At 43.5% G+C, this 13,591-nt stretch overlaps 1 protein-coding gene across 1 annotated transcript in view; it reads left to right on the top strand.

Annotated features, from left to right (window-relative positions):
* The window catches only part of AMFR (autocrine motility factor receptor), a 43,534-nt gene that overhangs the window by 20,206 nt on the left and 9,737 nt on the right, over positions 1-13,591 (top strand). Inside the window, 3 exon segments of the mRNA XM_030298041.1 lie at positions 815-925; positions 8,482-8,672; positions 10,929-11,032. Of these exon segments, the coding sequence (XP_030153901.1) occupies positions 815-925; positions 8,482-8,672; positions 10,929-11,032 (406 nt within the window).

Here is a 13,591-nt window from a genome sequence, read left to right on the forward strand (position 1 = left end):
ATAGTAACAGATCCCAGGTTACATGAGAACTGCTTTTGTAAGCTATTTACAGAATGGTGAGGAGAATAAGTGGAGGCTCTGGAAGACTGCTGGGTGTGGATCCCCACGTAGTTGCTGTGTGATTTGGGGGCAACTTAATTTAAATCTCTGTGCCTCAGTTGCTTCCTGTCTAGGGGTGATAGCAGAGCCTTCTTTTTGGAACTGTTGGGAGGGATCTGGGGATAATGCAGGTAACATACTTAGAACAGTTATGGGTATGTAGTAGCTACTCAATAAATATTAGGTGGTTCTTACTGTGTCATATTTTTATCATCACTATATTAAGCAGAGGCTTCCTTGGGCTTCTGCCCTCTATTTTATGAAGTGGGTCTCACTTATCCTTACTCGTGTGTGTTTATGTACATACACGCTCTTAACCTCACCAGAGGAGGGACTCACTCACCAACCTGAGGGTAACCAAGCCTGACAATGTGAGATTAATGGGTATCCTTTTTGTGTCCAGGGGAACAGTTTGGCTGTTTGGGGGGTTTGCCTAGAATGTTCTCTCAGGTCATTTTTAGCTAATGTGTTATGTGGAAGGAATTAAGAGGAGCTGTTGTTAAGACAGAGTTAGTTTCTGTGTATAAGTTAGTTTCTGCTTCAGTGGGCTCTGAAGAGAAAGCAGGTGTAATGTTTTTGATGGTCGGGAATGTTTTACGGAACAAGATGTCAGAAGGGGTAACTGGTGTCAGAAGGGCGAAGTTTGTAAAGTGGCACTCTGTGAACGTGTGTGGAATTGACAGAGCTGTCTGCTGGGTGCATTCGTCTCTTACAGGTTTGCGGTTGCAACTCCAGAGGAGCTGGCTGTCAATAATGACGACTGTGCCATCTGCTGGGACTCCATGCAGGCCGCGAGGAAACTGCCCTGTGGACATCTTTTCCACAAGTAGGGACAGGTGTCCTATCCAGGGCATGTGGGTGTTTGTGCTTGGCTCACGACCAGTCCTAGCAGAGAGTGGGGATGTTACCTCAGACTGGTCGTGGAGTGAGTGGTGCGGGCTCTGGGGAGCTTTGGGAGGTTCTCCTCTGTCCCTCAGCCTCTTTCCTACACGGCAGGACTGTTCCCCACTCACAAGTCCGCCATCTTAATTTCTGGGTCTGCTAACTGTCTTCATGCTCCTTGTCAATTTAAGCTCTGAGTAGAACAGATATGCCTGTTAAGATTTAAAAGAAAGGGATGGGGGTGGGGGAATCCTTGCTTTCAAACAGCTTCTGTGCTCCCTGGGGTAAGAGAATGTGTATTTTTACATTTTTCACATGCACAAAAGCAGCACCACAACAACACGCCAGCAAAGTGGGCTGAGTTGGGGACTGGACCAGAACCACCGAACAGTCCAGAAGAGCTGTGAGTGTATTATCAGGGATAACAACACAGCATCTTCAGAAAATCCTTAAGATTGCACCAGTTCTATGTGGGGGACAGGTTTGTTCCTCTCCCAGGGAGTGATCATTTTTGCATATTGGGAAAGTTTTCATCTTTATATCTTTAACCTTCCTTATTTTAGATTACCAAATTGTTTTTCTTTTCTTTTTTTAATATTGGAAGGGGTTTGGAGCTGGAGTATCAGTAAACTGAACACATTTATTGATAGAATTTTTTGTGTGCTGGGTGCTGTGTTGGGGTCTGGGAGTGAAACAGCACAGACATGATCTCTGCTTTCATGCAGCTTACAGCCTAATGGAGGAGACGAGCATGAATTAAGCAGGCACGTTCTGAATGTATAATTATAATCGAGCTAAGTGCTCAAGGGGAAGGAACATAGTTCTTTAGAGCTTGTAGCAAAGGAATCTGACTCAAGCCTGGATGAAGTGACTCTTGGTGATGAGTAGGAGTTGAGTCAGCAAAAGGAGAGAGATCCTCTAGACAGGGCAGAATGAGGTGTGTGGAAGGAATGGGAAGAGATTCTATATGCCCGGGGCTTAGATCATAAGGAGTGGCATTTGCTGATTGCAGAAGAAGCAGGCAGAAGCTAGACCCTGCAGGGGCTTGAGGGCAGTGGAAGAGGGGAGAAGTCATCGAAGGGTTTTAGGAGGGGTTGGGGATCAGATTTGCAGCCTAAGAAATCAGGAGGACTAGTTAGTAATGGCCGCAGTGGTTCGGGTGTGTTTTGAGAGTAGCTTGGGCCACAGTGGTGGAAAGGGTTGGGGAGCAGTGGACAGATCCATCGATTGGCCGTGAGAAAGGAATAGAAGACTGGTCAGGGATTCTGGTTTTTGTGGCTGTGCGGCTACGTCTAGTGCTGCTGTCAGTTGAGATTGGAAGACCTGAGAATCCACACCTGTTTCTTCAAGTTGCTGGGAGACAGTTGGGAAGAACTCCAAGAGTGTACGTCGGTCTAGAAGAAACGTAAAGCACAAGATTAGGTTAAGTTTCGGATTTACTTTTTGATTAGGGCAAAATTCATACAGCATACAGTTAACCATCGTAAAGTGTGCAGTTCAGTGGCATTTAGTGCATTTCACCATGTTGTGCAACTGTCACTTCTTTCTAGTCTCACAACTTTTTCATCATCACAGAATAACACCTCATACTCGCCTAAAGTAATCACTTGCCATTTCTCCTTTCTCCGTCACCGGGCAGCCACTCATGTGCTGTCTGTGGATTTGCCTAGTATGGACAGTTCATAGGAAAGGAATCCTACGTTTTGTGACTGGCTTCCTTCACTGCGCAGAATGGTTTCAAATCCCAAGTTGCAGCAAATATCAGCACTCATTCCCTTTTTATGGCTGAATTAAAAACATGATAATTTTATAATAATTAAGCAACTTACCCATTCACCTATTGTTGGGCTTTTGGGCTATTTCTACCGCTTGGCTGTTGCAGATGATGCTGTGATCAAATTTTTAAACAAGTATCTGAGTATCTGTTTTTAATCCTTTGGGGTATACACCTAAGAGTGCAATTCCTGGGTCATATGTATTTCTGTTTTTAACTTCTTGAAGAACCACCAAACTGTTCTCTACAGCAGCCACACCATTTATATCCCACTGACAATGTGTGAGGGTTCTAATTTCTTCACGCTTTGTATTTCACATTTATTTATTTTCTATTTTATAGCCATCCTAGTGGGAAGTGGTATTTCATTAGGATTTTGATTTGCACTTCCTTAATGACCATCGATGTTAAACAGCGTGCTTGTTGGCTATTTGTATATCTTCTTTGGAAAATGTCTGTTCAAGTCCTCGGCCCATTTTTGAATTGGGTTGTTTGTCTTTTTGTTGATAAGTTGTAAGGGTTCTTTATAAATTCTGGATACTAAGCTTTCATCAGATATTATGATTTGCAAATATCTCTCTCATTCTGTAGCTTTTCTTTTCAGGTTCTTGACAACGTCCCTTTGATGCACACAGATTTTCATTATATGAATTCCAATGTACCTATTTTTTCTTTGGTTGCTGATACTTTTAGTGTCAAGTCTAAGAATCCAGTGCCAAATCCGAGGTCATGAAGATTTACCCCTGTGTTTTCTTCTAGTAGTTTTATGGTGTTAGCTCTTATATTTAGGTCATTGATCCATTTTCAATTAGTTAAAAAAAATTTTTTTTAATGTTTATTCATCTTTGAGAGAGAGAGAGACAGAATGTGAGCAGGTAAGGGGCAGAGGGACAGGGAGACACAGAATGTGAAGCAGGCTCCAGGCTCTGAGCTGTCAGCACAGAGCCTGATACGGGGCTTGAACCCACAAACCATGAGATCATGACCTGAGCCAAAGTCGGACGCTTAACTGACTAAGCCACCCAGGCACCCCTTTTTTGAGTTAATTTTTGTACATGAAGTGAGGAAGGGATCTGACTTCATTATTTTGCATGTGGTTGTCCTGTAGTCTCAATACCATTTGTTGATCTTGTTTTTATTGAATGGTCTTGGGACTCTTGTGGAAATCAGTTGGCCATAGATGTTTGGGTTTATTTCTGGACTCTCAATTCCAATGGCCTGCATGCCTGTCTTTATTTTAGTACTATGCTGTTTTGATTACTGTGAATTTGTAGTATGTTTTGAAACTGGGAAATGGTGAGTCCTCCAACTTTTTCTTACTTCATATTGTTTTGGCCGTTTGGGGCCCCTTGCAATTCTGTATGAATTTGAGAATCCATGTTTCCATTTCTGCACAAAATTGCCATTGGAATTTAATAGGGATTGTTTTGAATCTGTAGATCACTTTGGGGAGTATTACTGTTATAAGAATATTAGGTGTTCCAAGCCATGAACATTAATGTCTTTCCTTTTATTTAGGTATTCTTTAATTTCTTTCAGCAATCCTTTGTAGTTTTTAGGGTCAAGTCTTTCATCTCCTTGGTTAAATTTATTCCTAGGTATTTTATGCTTTTGGATACTGCTGGAAATGGAATTGTTTTCTTTTTTTAAAATTTTTTTAAATATTTATTTTTGACAGAGAGAGAGAGAGAGAGACAGAGCATGAGCAGGGGAGGGGCAGAGAGAGAGGGAGACACAGAATCCGAAGCAGGCTCCAGGCTCTGAGCTGTTAGCACAGAGCCTGATGCAAGGCTCGAACTCACAGACCACGGGATCATGACCTGAGCTGAAGTCAGACGCTCCGCTGACTGAGCCACCCAGGCGCCCCTGGAATTGTTTTCTTAATTTCCTGTTTGGATTATTTATTTCTGCTGTATAGAAGCATAACTGATTTTTACATATTGCTCTTATAACTGTGCAACTTCCTGAATTCGATAATTAGCTCTTTTGTAGTGTGTGTGTGTGTGTGTGTATGTTGTTTTGGATTTTCTATAATAGGATCATATCATCTGTGAATAGAGCTGGTTTTACTTACTTTTTTTTATTTTTTGGAAGTCTTTATTTTTCTTGCCTAATTGCTCTGGCTAGGACTTCCTGTACAATATTGAATAGTAGTGGTGAAAACAGGCATCCTTATCTTGTTCCTGAGCTTGGAGGAAAAGCTTTTCATCTTTCAGCATTGAGTGTGATATTACCTGTGGGTTTTCATGAATGTCTTTTATCATGTTAAGGGTGTTCTCTTCTGTTCCTAGTTTGCTGAGTATTTTTATCTTGAAAGAGTGGTTAGTTTTGGTAAGTGATTTTCTGCCTCTATTGAGATTATGGTATGATTTTTTTTTTCTATTGTTCTAGTGTATGTTATACAGATTCATTTTCTTATGTTCAACCACACTTGCATTCCTAGGATAAATCCCTCTGTTCATGGTATGTAATCTTTTTAAATGTACTGTTGGTTTTGGGTTCACTGGTATTTTGTTGAGGATTTTTGCATCTGTATTCATAAGAGATACTCTTGTGGTGTCTTTGTCTGGTTTTGGCATCAGGGTAATGCTGGCCTCATAGTGTGTGATAGGAAGTTTTCTCTCCTGTATTTTGGAAGATTTTGAATAGGATTGGGGTTCATTCTTGACGTATTTGGTAGAGTTCACCAGTGAAGCCGTCTGGTCCTGGGTTTTTCCTTTCTGGGAGATTTTTTGACTGAGTCAAGTCTCTTTACTTGTTTAAGTCTGTTGCAATTTTCTATTTCTCCTTGAGTCATTTTAGGTAGTTTCTTTGTTGGTAGGATTTACCCATTTTATCTATATTCTCTAATTTGTTAGATTATAGTTATTTTTAGTATTCTGTTATAATCCTTACCATTTCTATAAGGTTGGTAATAATGTTCCTACTTTCATTTCTTTTTTTTCACACTTTCATTTTTATTTTAATTATTTGCATTTTTTCTTAGTCCCGCTAGAATTGTCAATTTTTTTGATTTTTTTTTTTTTAAGAACCAGCTTTTGGTTTCATTGATTATTCCATTGTTTTTCTGTTCTCTATTTTCAGTTACCTATGCTCTAATATTTATTATTGCCTTCCTTCTTCTGGCTGTGGGTTTCTTTGCTCCTTTTCTAGTTCCATAAGACACAAAGTTAGGCTGTAGATTTGAAATCTTTTTTCTTTTTATGCATTTTTAGCTATAAAATTTGCCTCTGAGGCATTGCTTCTGTTGCATCCCATAAGTTTTGGTATGTTGCGTTTTTATTTCATTTGTCTCAGTATTTTCTAACTGCACAAGGGTTAATTTTTAAAAACACTCATCTGTCTTGGTTGAGTGAACAACACATTAATAGGACCTCTTGGTTTGCCCTACTTTGTAGCTTTGGTTAATAGAATGGGAGTGGGATTGTGGAAGATAAGTTGTTTCATGCTGGTCTCAGCCTATCGATAATCAGTATTGGGGCTGCCCTGGCCCTTGTGGTTCTTATTATAATAGCAAGACACCCTTAGCAATAACCATCAGGAAACTTTGGGGAAAAAAGATTTATAGGTACAGGTCTTAGAAAGCACATAGCACACCTGGGGCCACACAGTGAGGTTGTGGGTAGGATGAAAGTGTGGGGCTGGGGTTCTGCTTTTATTAGGGTGGAGGGTGGAGGCCTAGGGCTTCATGGGCTCACTCTTTCTTGGTGAATTTAAAAAATAAGAATATGAGTTTAAAAAGCACAGGAAGAAAAGACGCAACCTGTCCACCTGATCAGTTTTCAAAATCAACCAAGATCTCTAAAACAAATTGGGGGGAGGGGAGGGGCTGGCTCTTTATTTAGTCATGTGGCTGGCATTGTGTGTATTCGAGATAGTCATCTTTGAAGTGAAGGCCTAGGCTGTCAAAACTTAAAGCAGCACTTGCACTGCAAAAAGAAAGCCGGCTGTCCGGGCTTAACCACTACAATAACCAAGGGCAGATTCATTTTAATCTGTGATAAAACTAAATGTCTAGATTCTAGCAGATTGTATAGCTAGATAATTTGTTTGATAGAATAGGTCTTTGCAAGATTTCATTCAGAGTCCGACAAATATTCTGTCACATTGAAGTATCAACTAGATGGAGGAGAAATACTCTTTCAATAGAGTATTATTATAGTTATAGAAAAAAAAATACATGTTTTTTTTCTGAAGTTTGGTTTCTTTAGCTGTGAAAGTCTAGCCTTTTATTTTTAAAGCAGCTGTGTCTAGTCCTCACCTTGGAGTTTTCAGGCTGTTATATTTAATGTGGGAGGTTTTTGCAGAATATCAAATTAGGTTTGCTTATGAAAAGTGTGTCACAATGTGGCATTATTGGAGGGTGCCCAGGATCTTAACATACTTTTGTAGTCCCACACAAGGCTCATTTTACTGGTGGTGTGATTTAAGGGTGTTCATTAGGGAAGTGGACTTGTGTTAATTACTTATCTACTTATTTACTCATGAGAAAAGGAAACAAACTTTTAAAATATATAATCATTTATCTGGTTGAATTAAATGATCACAAACAAGTCCTTTATATATAGGTGACGTTTATTTCAAGTGTGATAATGTTGGCCGTACACACTCATTATTTTGTCACATTACTGTCATAAGCTCTTTTGGAGCAGAGATAGTAAGAAATAGCTCCATCTTGGCCTCAGGGAGAATTTTGATATGTAAGTACTGATAGGTTGCCAGAGGCTCAGGGGATCATCACATTAGGGTGAGGCTCTCCTTCATAAATGTACCCGTGTCTGCAGATACTAAAAATGACACCAAGGAAGTGAGCACTTTTTATTCAGTCCCTCCTTGAACTCTTAGAAGAAAGATGATGTGTTATGGGATGGGGAGCCTTCTTGAAATCTTAGAAGAAAGGTAATATATTGTTATAAAATAGGAAGAAACCTTAGAGATCACATCATCCAACCTTCTTGGTTTTGTTAATATACTTCCCGTTAATGACAGCACAAGTAGTTATCCCATCTGGAATAATTAGGGCATTGTCATCTTCTGAGAAAGGGGGCAGAAGAAGCTTCCAGCCTTGTTGGGAGACCAGAGTATGAATAGCAGAGGGCTGGAGAAGCTGAGGTGGCAGGTGTAAGAGAGGGGTTGTAGGTAAGTGAGATGAGGACGGGAGTAAGGACTTGAGGGGTTGTGATGCTAGATGAGAAAGTGGTGGCATTGTGGACGGGTGCTCTCAGCAAATAATGGTCTTGGGAGTGAACTGGAAGGAGAAGAGCTTTAGTTAGAATGAGATCTTTGGAGTCAAAAGTTTGAAGAGAAGGCCAAGATTGTGACTGTGTTAGTGAGTGGCTAAAGTAGAGTGAGAACAGATTACTGCAGTAGAAGATTCAAAGACATAAGAGGCTAGAGTGTTGGGTGATTCAGCCTCATGGATTTTGAAGTAGACAATGGAGTTGGAAAGGAAGATGACGGGCCATGTGATAGAGTCTTACCGCAGACAGGTCATGACCAGGAGCTCGGTAGGTGACCACATATGTTGATGGATTAATATTCACAGCAGAACACACTGGAAGTGTATGAGTAAAGAGGTAATGTCAACAGACGTTTCTCAACATTTAAATCTCACTATTGGTAAATAGAAGCTAAAGTTGCAACACATTTGCTACATTCGGAGTACTTCTGGTGAATTCTTACAAAAAATACTAAGGATATCTATCTTATTTTGGACTTTCCCATAGCTCCTGCCTTCGTTCCTGGCTAGAACAAGACACCTCCTGCCCAACATGCAGAATGTCTCTTAATATCGCTGACAATAACCGGGTCCGGGAGGACCATCAAGGAGAGAACTTGGATGAGAATTTGGTTCCTGTAGCAGCTGCCGAAGGCCGCCCTCGCTTAAACCAACACAATCACTTCTTCCACTTTGATGGTTAGTTTCAACCTCTAAAACCATACCCACGGGTTTCTCCCCTAAGGGGATGCTGGTTGAATTATAAATTGCCCTGCCTAGGCCAATTTAATAGAAATATTTCCATCTCAGTTGAAAGTGTTCAGTAGGCATGGAGAGCACTGGAGAGTTACTCTGTGCCAGGCATTTGCTGGATTCTGTGTGAATATGGGGGCAGGGAGGAGGGGGAGAAAGAGGAGGAATGAATATTGACTCAGCCAGGCCTGTGAGGACCACACTTAATGATAGTTAACCATTGCTGATAATTTATTACATCGGTGTAGTACTTATGCAGGAGCATTGAGTAGACTTTCCAGTGAGTACCAGAAGCAGAATCAGAGCTAGAGCCTTTTCCTTGTCCATAAAATATGAATATTCTGCCCCTTACAGTTTTGCAAGGAGTTGTAGTAAAAACCCCACTTAAAATTCTGAAGCCATGGGCTGCACACCGGGGGCTGGTTGATCATCCTTCTTTAATTCATGTTGCAGTGAGCTGTTGTGGATTCTTATCACTTCTAATACCACTGAGTTCCATGAATTAATATTTGTTACCATGAAATAGGTATCCTTGGGATTTTGTTAGGAGGAGTGTTCTTTTTTTTTTAATATAATTTATTGTCCAATTGGTTTCCATACAACACCCAGTGCTTATCCCAACAAGTGCCCTCCTCCATGCCCATCACCCACTTTCCCCTCTCTCCCACCCCCCATCAACCCTTAGTTTGTTCTCTGTATTTAAGAGTCTCTTATGGCTTGCCTTCCTCCCTCTCTGTTTGTGACTATTTTTTCCCCTTCCCCTCCTCCATGGTCTTCTGGTAAGATTCTCAAAATCCACATATGAGTGAAAACATACGGTATCTTTCTCTGACTGACTTATTTCACTTAGCATAATACCCTCCAGTTCCATCCACGTGGCTGCAAATGGCCAGATTTCATTCTTTCTCATTGCCAAGTAGTATCTCATTGTATATATAAACTACATCTTCTTTATCTGTTCATCAGTTGATGGACATTTAACCTCTTTCCATAATTTGACTATTGTTGAAAGTGCTGCTGTAAACATTGGGGTACTTGTGTCCCTATGCGTCATCACAGGAGGAGTGCAGTTTTGATCTGATTTGAGTTGCCAGGGGGTGGAGCATTATGGGAGCCATGGTGTGTTGATGAGACCCCTCATAGGAGGATGAAGGGCAGTAGAGTCTGGTCTCCGAGACTAGGAGGTGAGGCCGCGTGGCTGGCTGGGCCACGGGTGCCGGAGGGCTGAGAGGCAGCTGCTTTGTTGGCTGTCGATTAAGGCCTCTACCAGGTAGGACTTTGGAAATACGCTAGCAGATCTTGCACGTGGGGCCCAGCTGTATAATCCGTTACCTTATGAATTTGTACTAAAAACTTAGTCAAAATAGAAAAGTCAACTTTGTTTCTCCCTGGGAAGTACATGAAATAAGAACCTAGTTTTTTAACAGGCACATTTTGTTGGGCGGGACCTTGAGACAGCCATTGAACTTGTTTTTATATTCCATGCCTCGGTGCTTCTTTGTGAAGGAAAGCAAAATAACTCCTAACCAGGTAGCTTGATTAACCAATACTTGGAGCTTTAGCTTAGGGTCCCCCCTTTTCTTGGGGAAATGGCAGAAGCCGCCGACTTCTTGGCTCCACACACAAGCCTGTGTTGTCGAACTCTTTGAAAAGAATTTCGAATCGAATCAGAAAACCAAGGTCTTTAAATCAGATGATGCGATAGAAAATACCTTATGAAAATAATTGTGAAAATGATGTCTCCACGTGGGTGGTATTTGTGTACGGTGTGACAGGAGCACAAGCCCCTCTCTCGTAGCAGCTGTAGAGCCTTAAAGCCTTCCTTCTGTGCCAGGTGGAGAACAGATTGACCTGTGGATCCGGGGCGTCTGGAAAGCAGGAGGGCCTAGTGGTGAAGGATTCTGGAACCTGACTGTCTGGTTGCAAATCCACCATAATTGTGTGATGTTGGGCAAGTTACCTGACTTCTGAGTGCCCTCAGGACAAAAGACCATGAGAACTGAGTTTTCTCTGAGAAGAGTGAAACGGGTATAAAAGTAGCGATGATCCAATGAGCTGATCTGTGTTAAACCCTTGGTACAAAAGGCCTGGCACACAGTAAGCCGTCAGTGGAACGAGCTGGGGTCCCCGAGCGGCTGACCCCAGACTGGACCACGCAGGGGACGAGATCTCTTAACTTGTGCTGGGTTCTCTTTGTCTTAGGGTCCCGGATCGCAAGTTGGCTGCCGAGTTTCTCCGTCGAGGTGATGCACACCACCAACATCCTAGGAATTACACAGGCGAGCAACTCCCAGCTGAATGCGATGGTAAGGACCGCCGTGCTTCGTGGTGGTTGGTGATCAGGGAGGGGCTGGACGCTGTGCACTGTGTGCTTCACTCTGGCCGAATAGCAGGATTTTCAGGAGCGTGTGACGTAGTAGCTGGGACAACTTCAGTTCATGTGTTTTCAAATTTGAAACTGCTTTGGAAACCAGCTTCCATTTTAGATGTGTGGCAGATCATCTGTGTTTCTGAGCACCGCCGGGTTCGCTGTGTTGTGATCTAGGCCAATCTTGGGATGCTCCTTGATGCTAACCAAAAATATTTAGAGACTTAGTGACTGGAGAGAATGATGGGCCTTTTATTAAAAGTTGTATGAGACCTGCTAAATGTGTTTTCCTGACCCTGTCCCCTTCCCTCCCCCCAAATAAGTAAATACACGTGTGCACGCATGCACACGCACACACACGTCTGTGGGTATGCACATATATCTATATGCCTTGAGATATGGAGGCACACATACTGTTAGCTCAAGGATACTGTTCAAATATTCTTTGTGTTTCTCTGAAGCTTTGTCATACGGCGGGTATTTTTGTTTTAGAGAAATGTGTCGTTATCACTGCAATTTAGTGTTCATTGTGATGATGAATGCAGGACTCTTAAAATGCTAACTGCCTTAGTCCTGCTTAGATAGCGCTGCTGGCTGACCTGGGTAAGCCTGGTCAGTACTTCAGAGAGGCACTGGTTCATTTGTTCATTCATTCCTTTATCTTCATGTATTTACTTGACAAATCTGTACTGAAAGCCCACTCCTGCGACAGGCATGATGCAGTGTAAACGGTTGCATAGCACCTGCCAGGCAAACCAGGTAGATGTGGGCCCCACTCCCAAGAAGTGTAGATTTTAGCCAGGGAGACTGGTTATAAACACAAACAAGATCATTGCTGATGGCAGTGAGTGCTCTGAGGGCAGTAAGGCCGGCAATGCGGCAGAGGTGGAGGTAAGAGCTATTTTAGCGGAGGTGTCTGAGTAGTTCTTTCCGAGGGGCTGATACTTGATCTGAGACAAGAAGGATGAGAAAGAGGCAGTTGGGAGAAAAAGAGGCAGCGGAACCGACAGGCTCAAAGGTCATGAGGTGAGAAAGCCCTGGGGGCACAGCGGTCACTGTGGTTGGAGCCTAGTGAGTCAGAGACCAAGACTGTGATGCACGCTGATTTTGCAGAGCCAGAGCCGGGTCATGGCAGGGGTTAGTAGGCCACAGCTCGGTGTAGATCTTATTGTGAAAGTATTGGAAGGTTGTTCAAGGCCTTTTTCCTCCCACAGGGGACTGACAGGACATTTAACAGAATGATTTGCTTCTGAGAGACTGGGTTATAGAGGGGCAGGGATGGAAGCAGTGAGCCCAGTTAGGGGGCTGTGCAATAATGCAGGTGAAAAAAAGAGTGGTTTGGACCAGGGTGTTGGCAGTAAGAATGAAAAGAAGGGGCGGCTTGAAGACACTTTGGGATGATGCGCCGACAGGACTGGACGACACTTTGCTTTGGGTGAGCAGATGATGGGCCCGCGTACCGAGATGGGCGGAAGCAGGACTGAGGACGGGGCTTCGGCCTTCCTTCCGGCCAGAGGTGAGCCATCCGCATGGAGATGCCACGTAGGCATCTGGACCTCGCCGAAGAGGTCAGGCTGGAGGTGGACACTTGGGAGTTCTTGGTCTGTAGGTGCTCCTCGAGGCGGGGAGCAGGTCTCTTCCTGGGAGAGGATGCGGTTCACGATGAGGAGAGGACTCCGGGCCGAGGGCTGGCAGAGAGGGAGGAGCCACATGGTGACCTAGGAGGAGGGAGACCGGGAGAAGGTGCAAGGCGAGCACGTGGGGATTCTTAGAAGGTGAGGTCGGAGGAGGACGTGTTGGATTCGGCAGAATGGAGGCGGTTGGTTAACTGCAGAGGAACAGGCGGCTTCCGTGGCCTGAGGGATGGGATCTTCCCGGTAGATTGGGAAATGAGTGGGCACTGAAGAAACAGACCAGGGCTGGCAGCGTGTTGTAAAAGTGGGCGGAGCGGTAGAAGTGGTAGCTTGCGAGGATTATGGTGTCAGGGGAGCTTTTGGCTTTTTTAAGATTTCTTTTTTGAAGGTTTTTGAGCAGGTCCTCTCTGCACAAGTTCCAGAAGCTCTAGAGGAGGATCCAGGGAAGTCATGCTCTCTCATCCTTTGGTCCATCCACCCAGTCCCCGGCCCAGGAACAGCTGCGGAATCACAGTTTGTCTCTCTGAGCCTGGCTTATTTCACTTGCCACAGCGTCCTCCGAGTTCATCCGTGTTGTAGCAGGGGTCAGAGTTTCTTCTTAGGCCGAATGGCGTTCCGTCGTGTGTGGAGGCCACACACACGTTGCTTACGTGACTCTCCGCCGACGGCCGCTTGGATTGCTTCCGCCTTTGGGCTCTTGTGCGTCATGCTGCGATGGGCATGGCTGTACGAGTTCTGTTCTCTGGTCTCACTTCTTTTGAGTACCCGTGGGTCTTTTGTAAAGATAGATGTGGTAGCCTGCTTGGGGTGCAAATGGGAATGATCACTAGAGAGGGAGAGATGGAAAGTGCAGTGCACACAGG

This window comes from Lynx canadensis, chromosome E2 (assembly GCF_007474595.2).
Source record: "Lynx canadensis isolate LIC74 chromosome E2, mLynCan4.pri.v2, whole genome shotgun sequence".
Lineage (NCBI taxonomy): Eukaryota > Metazoa > Chordata > Mammalia > Carnivora > Felidae > Lynx > Lynx canadensis.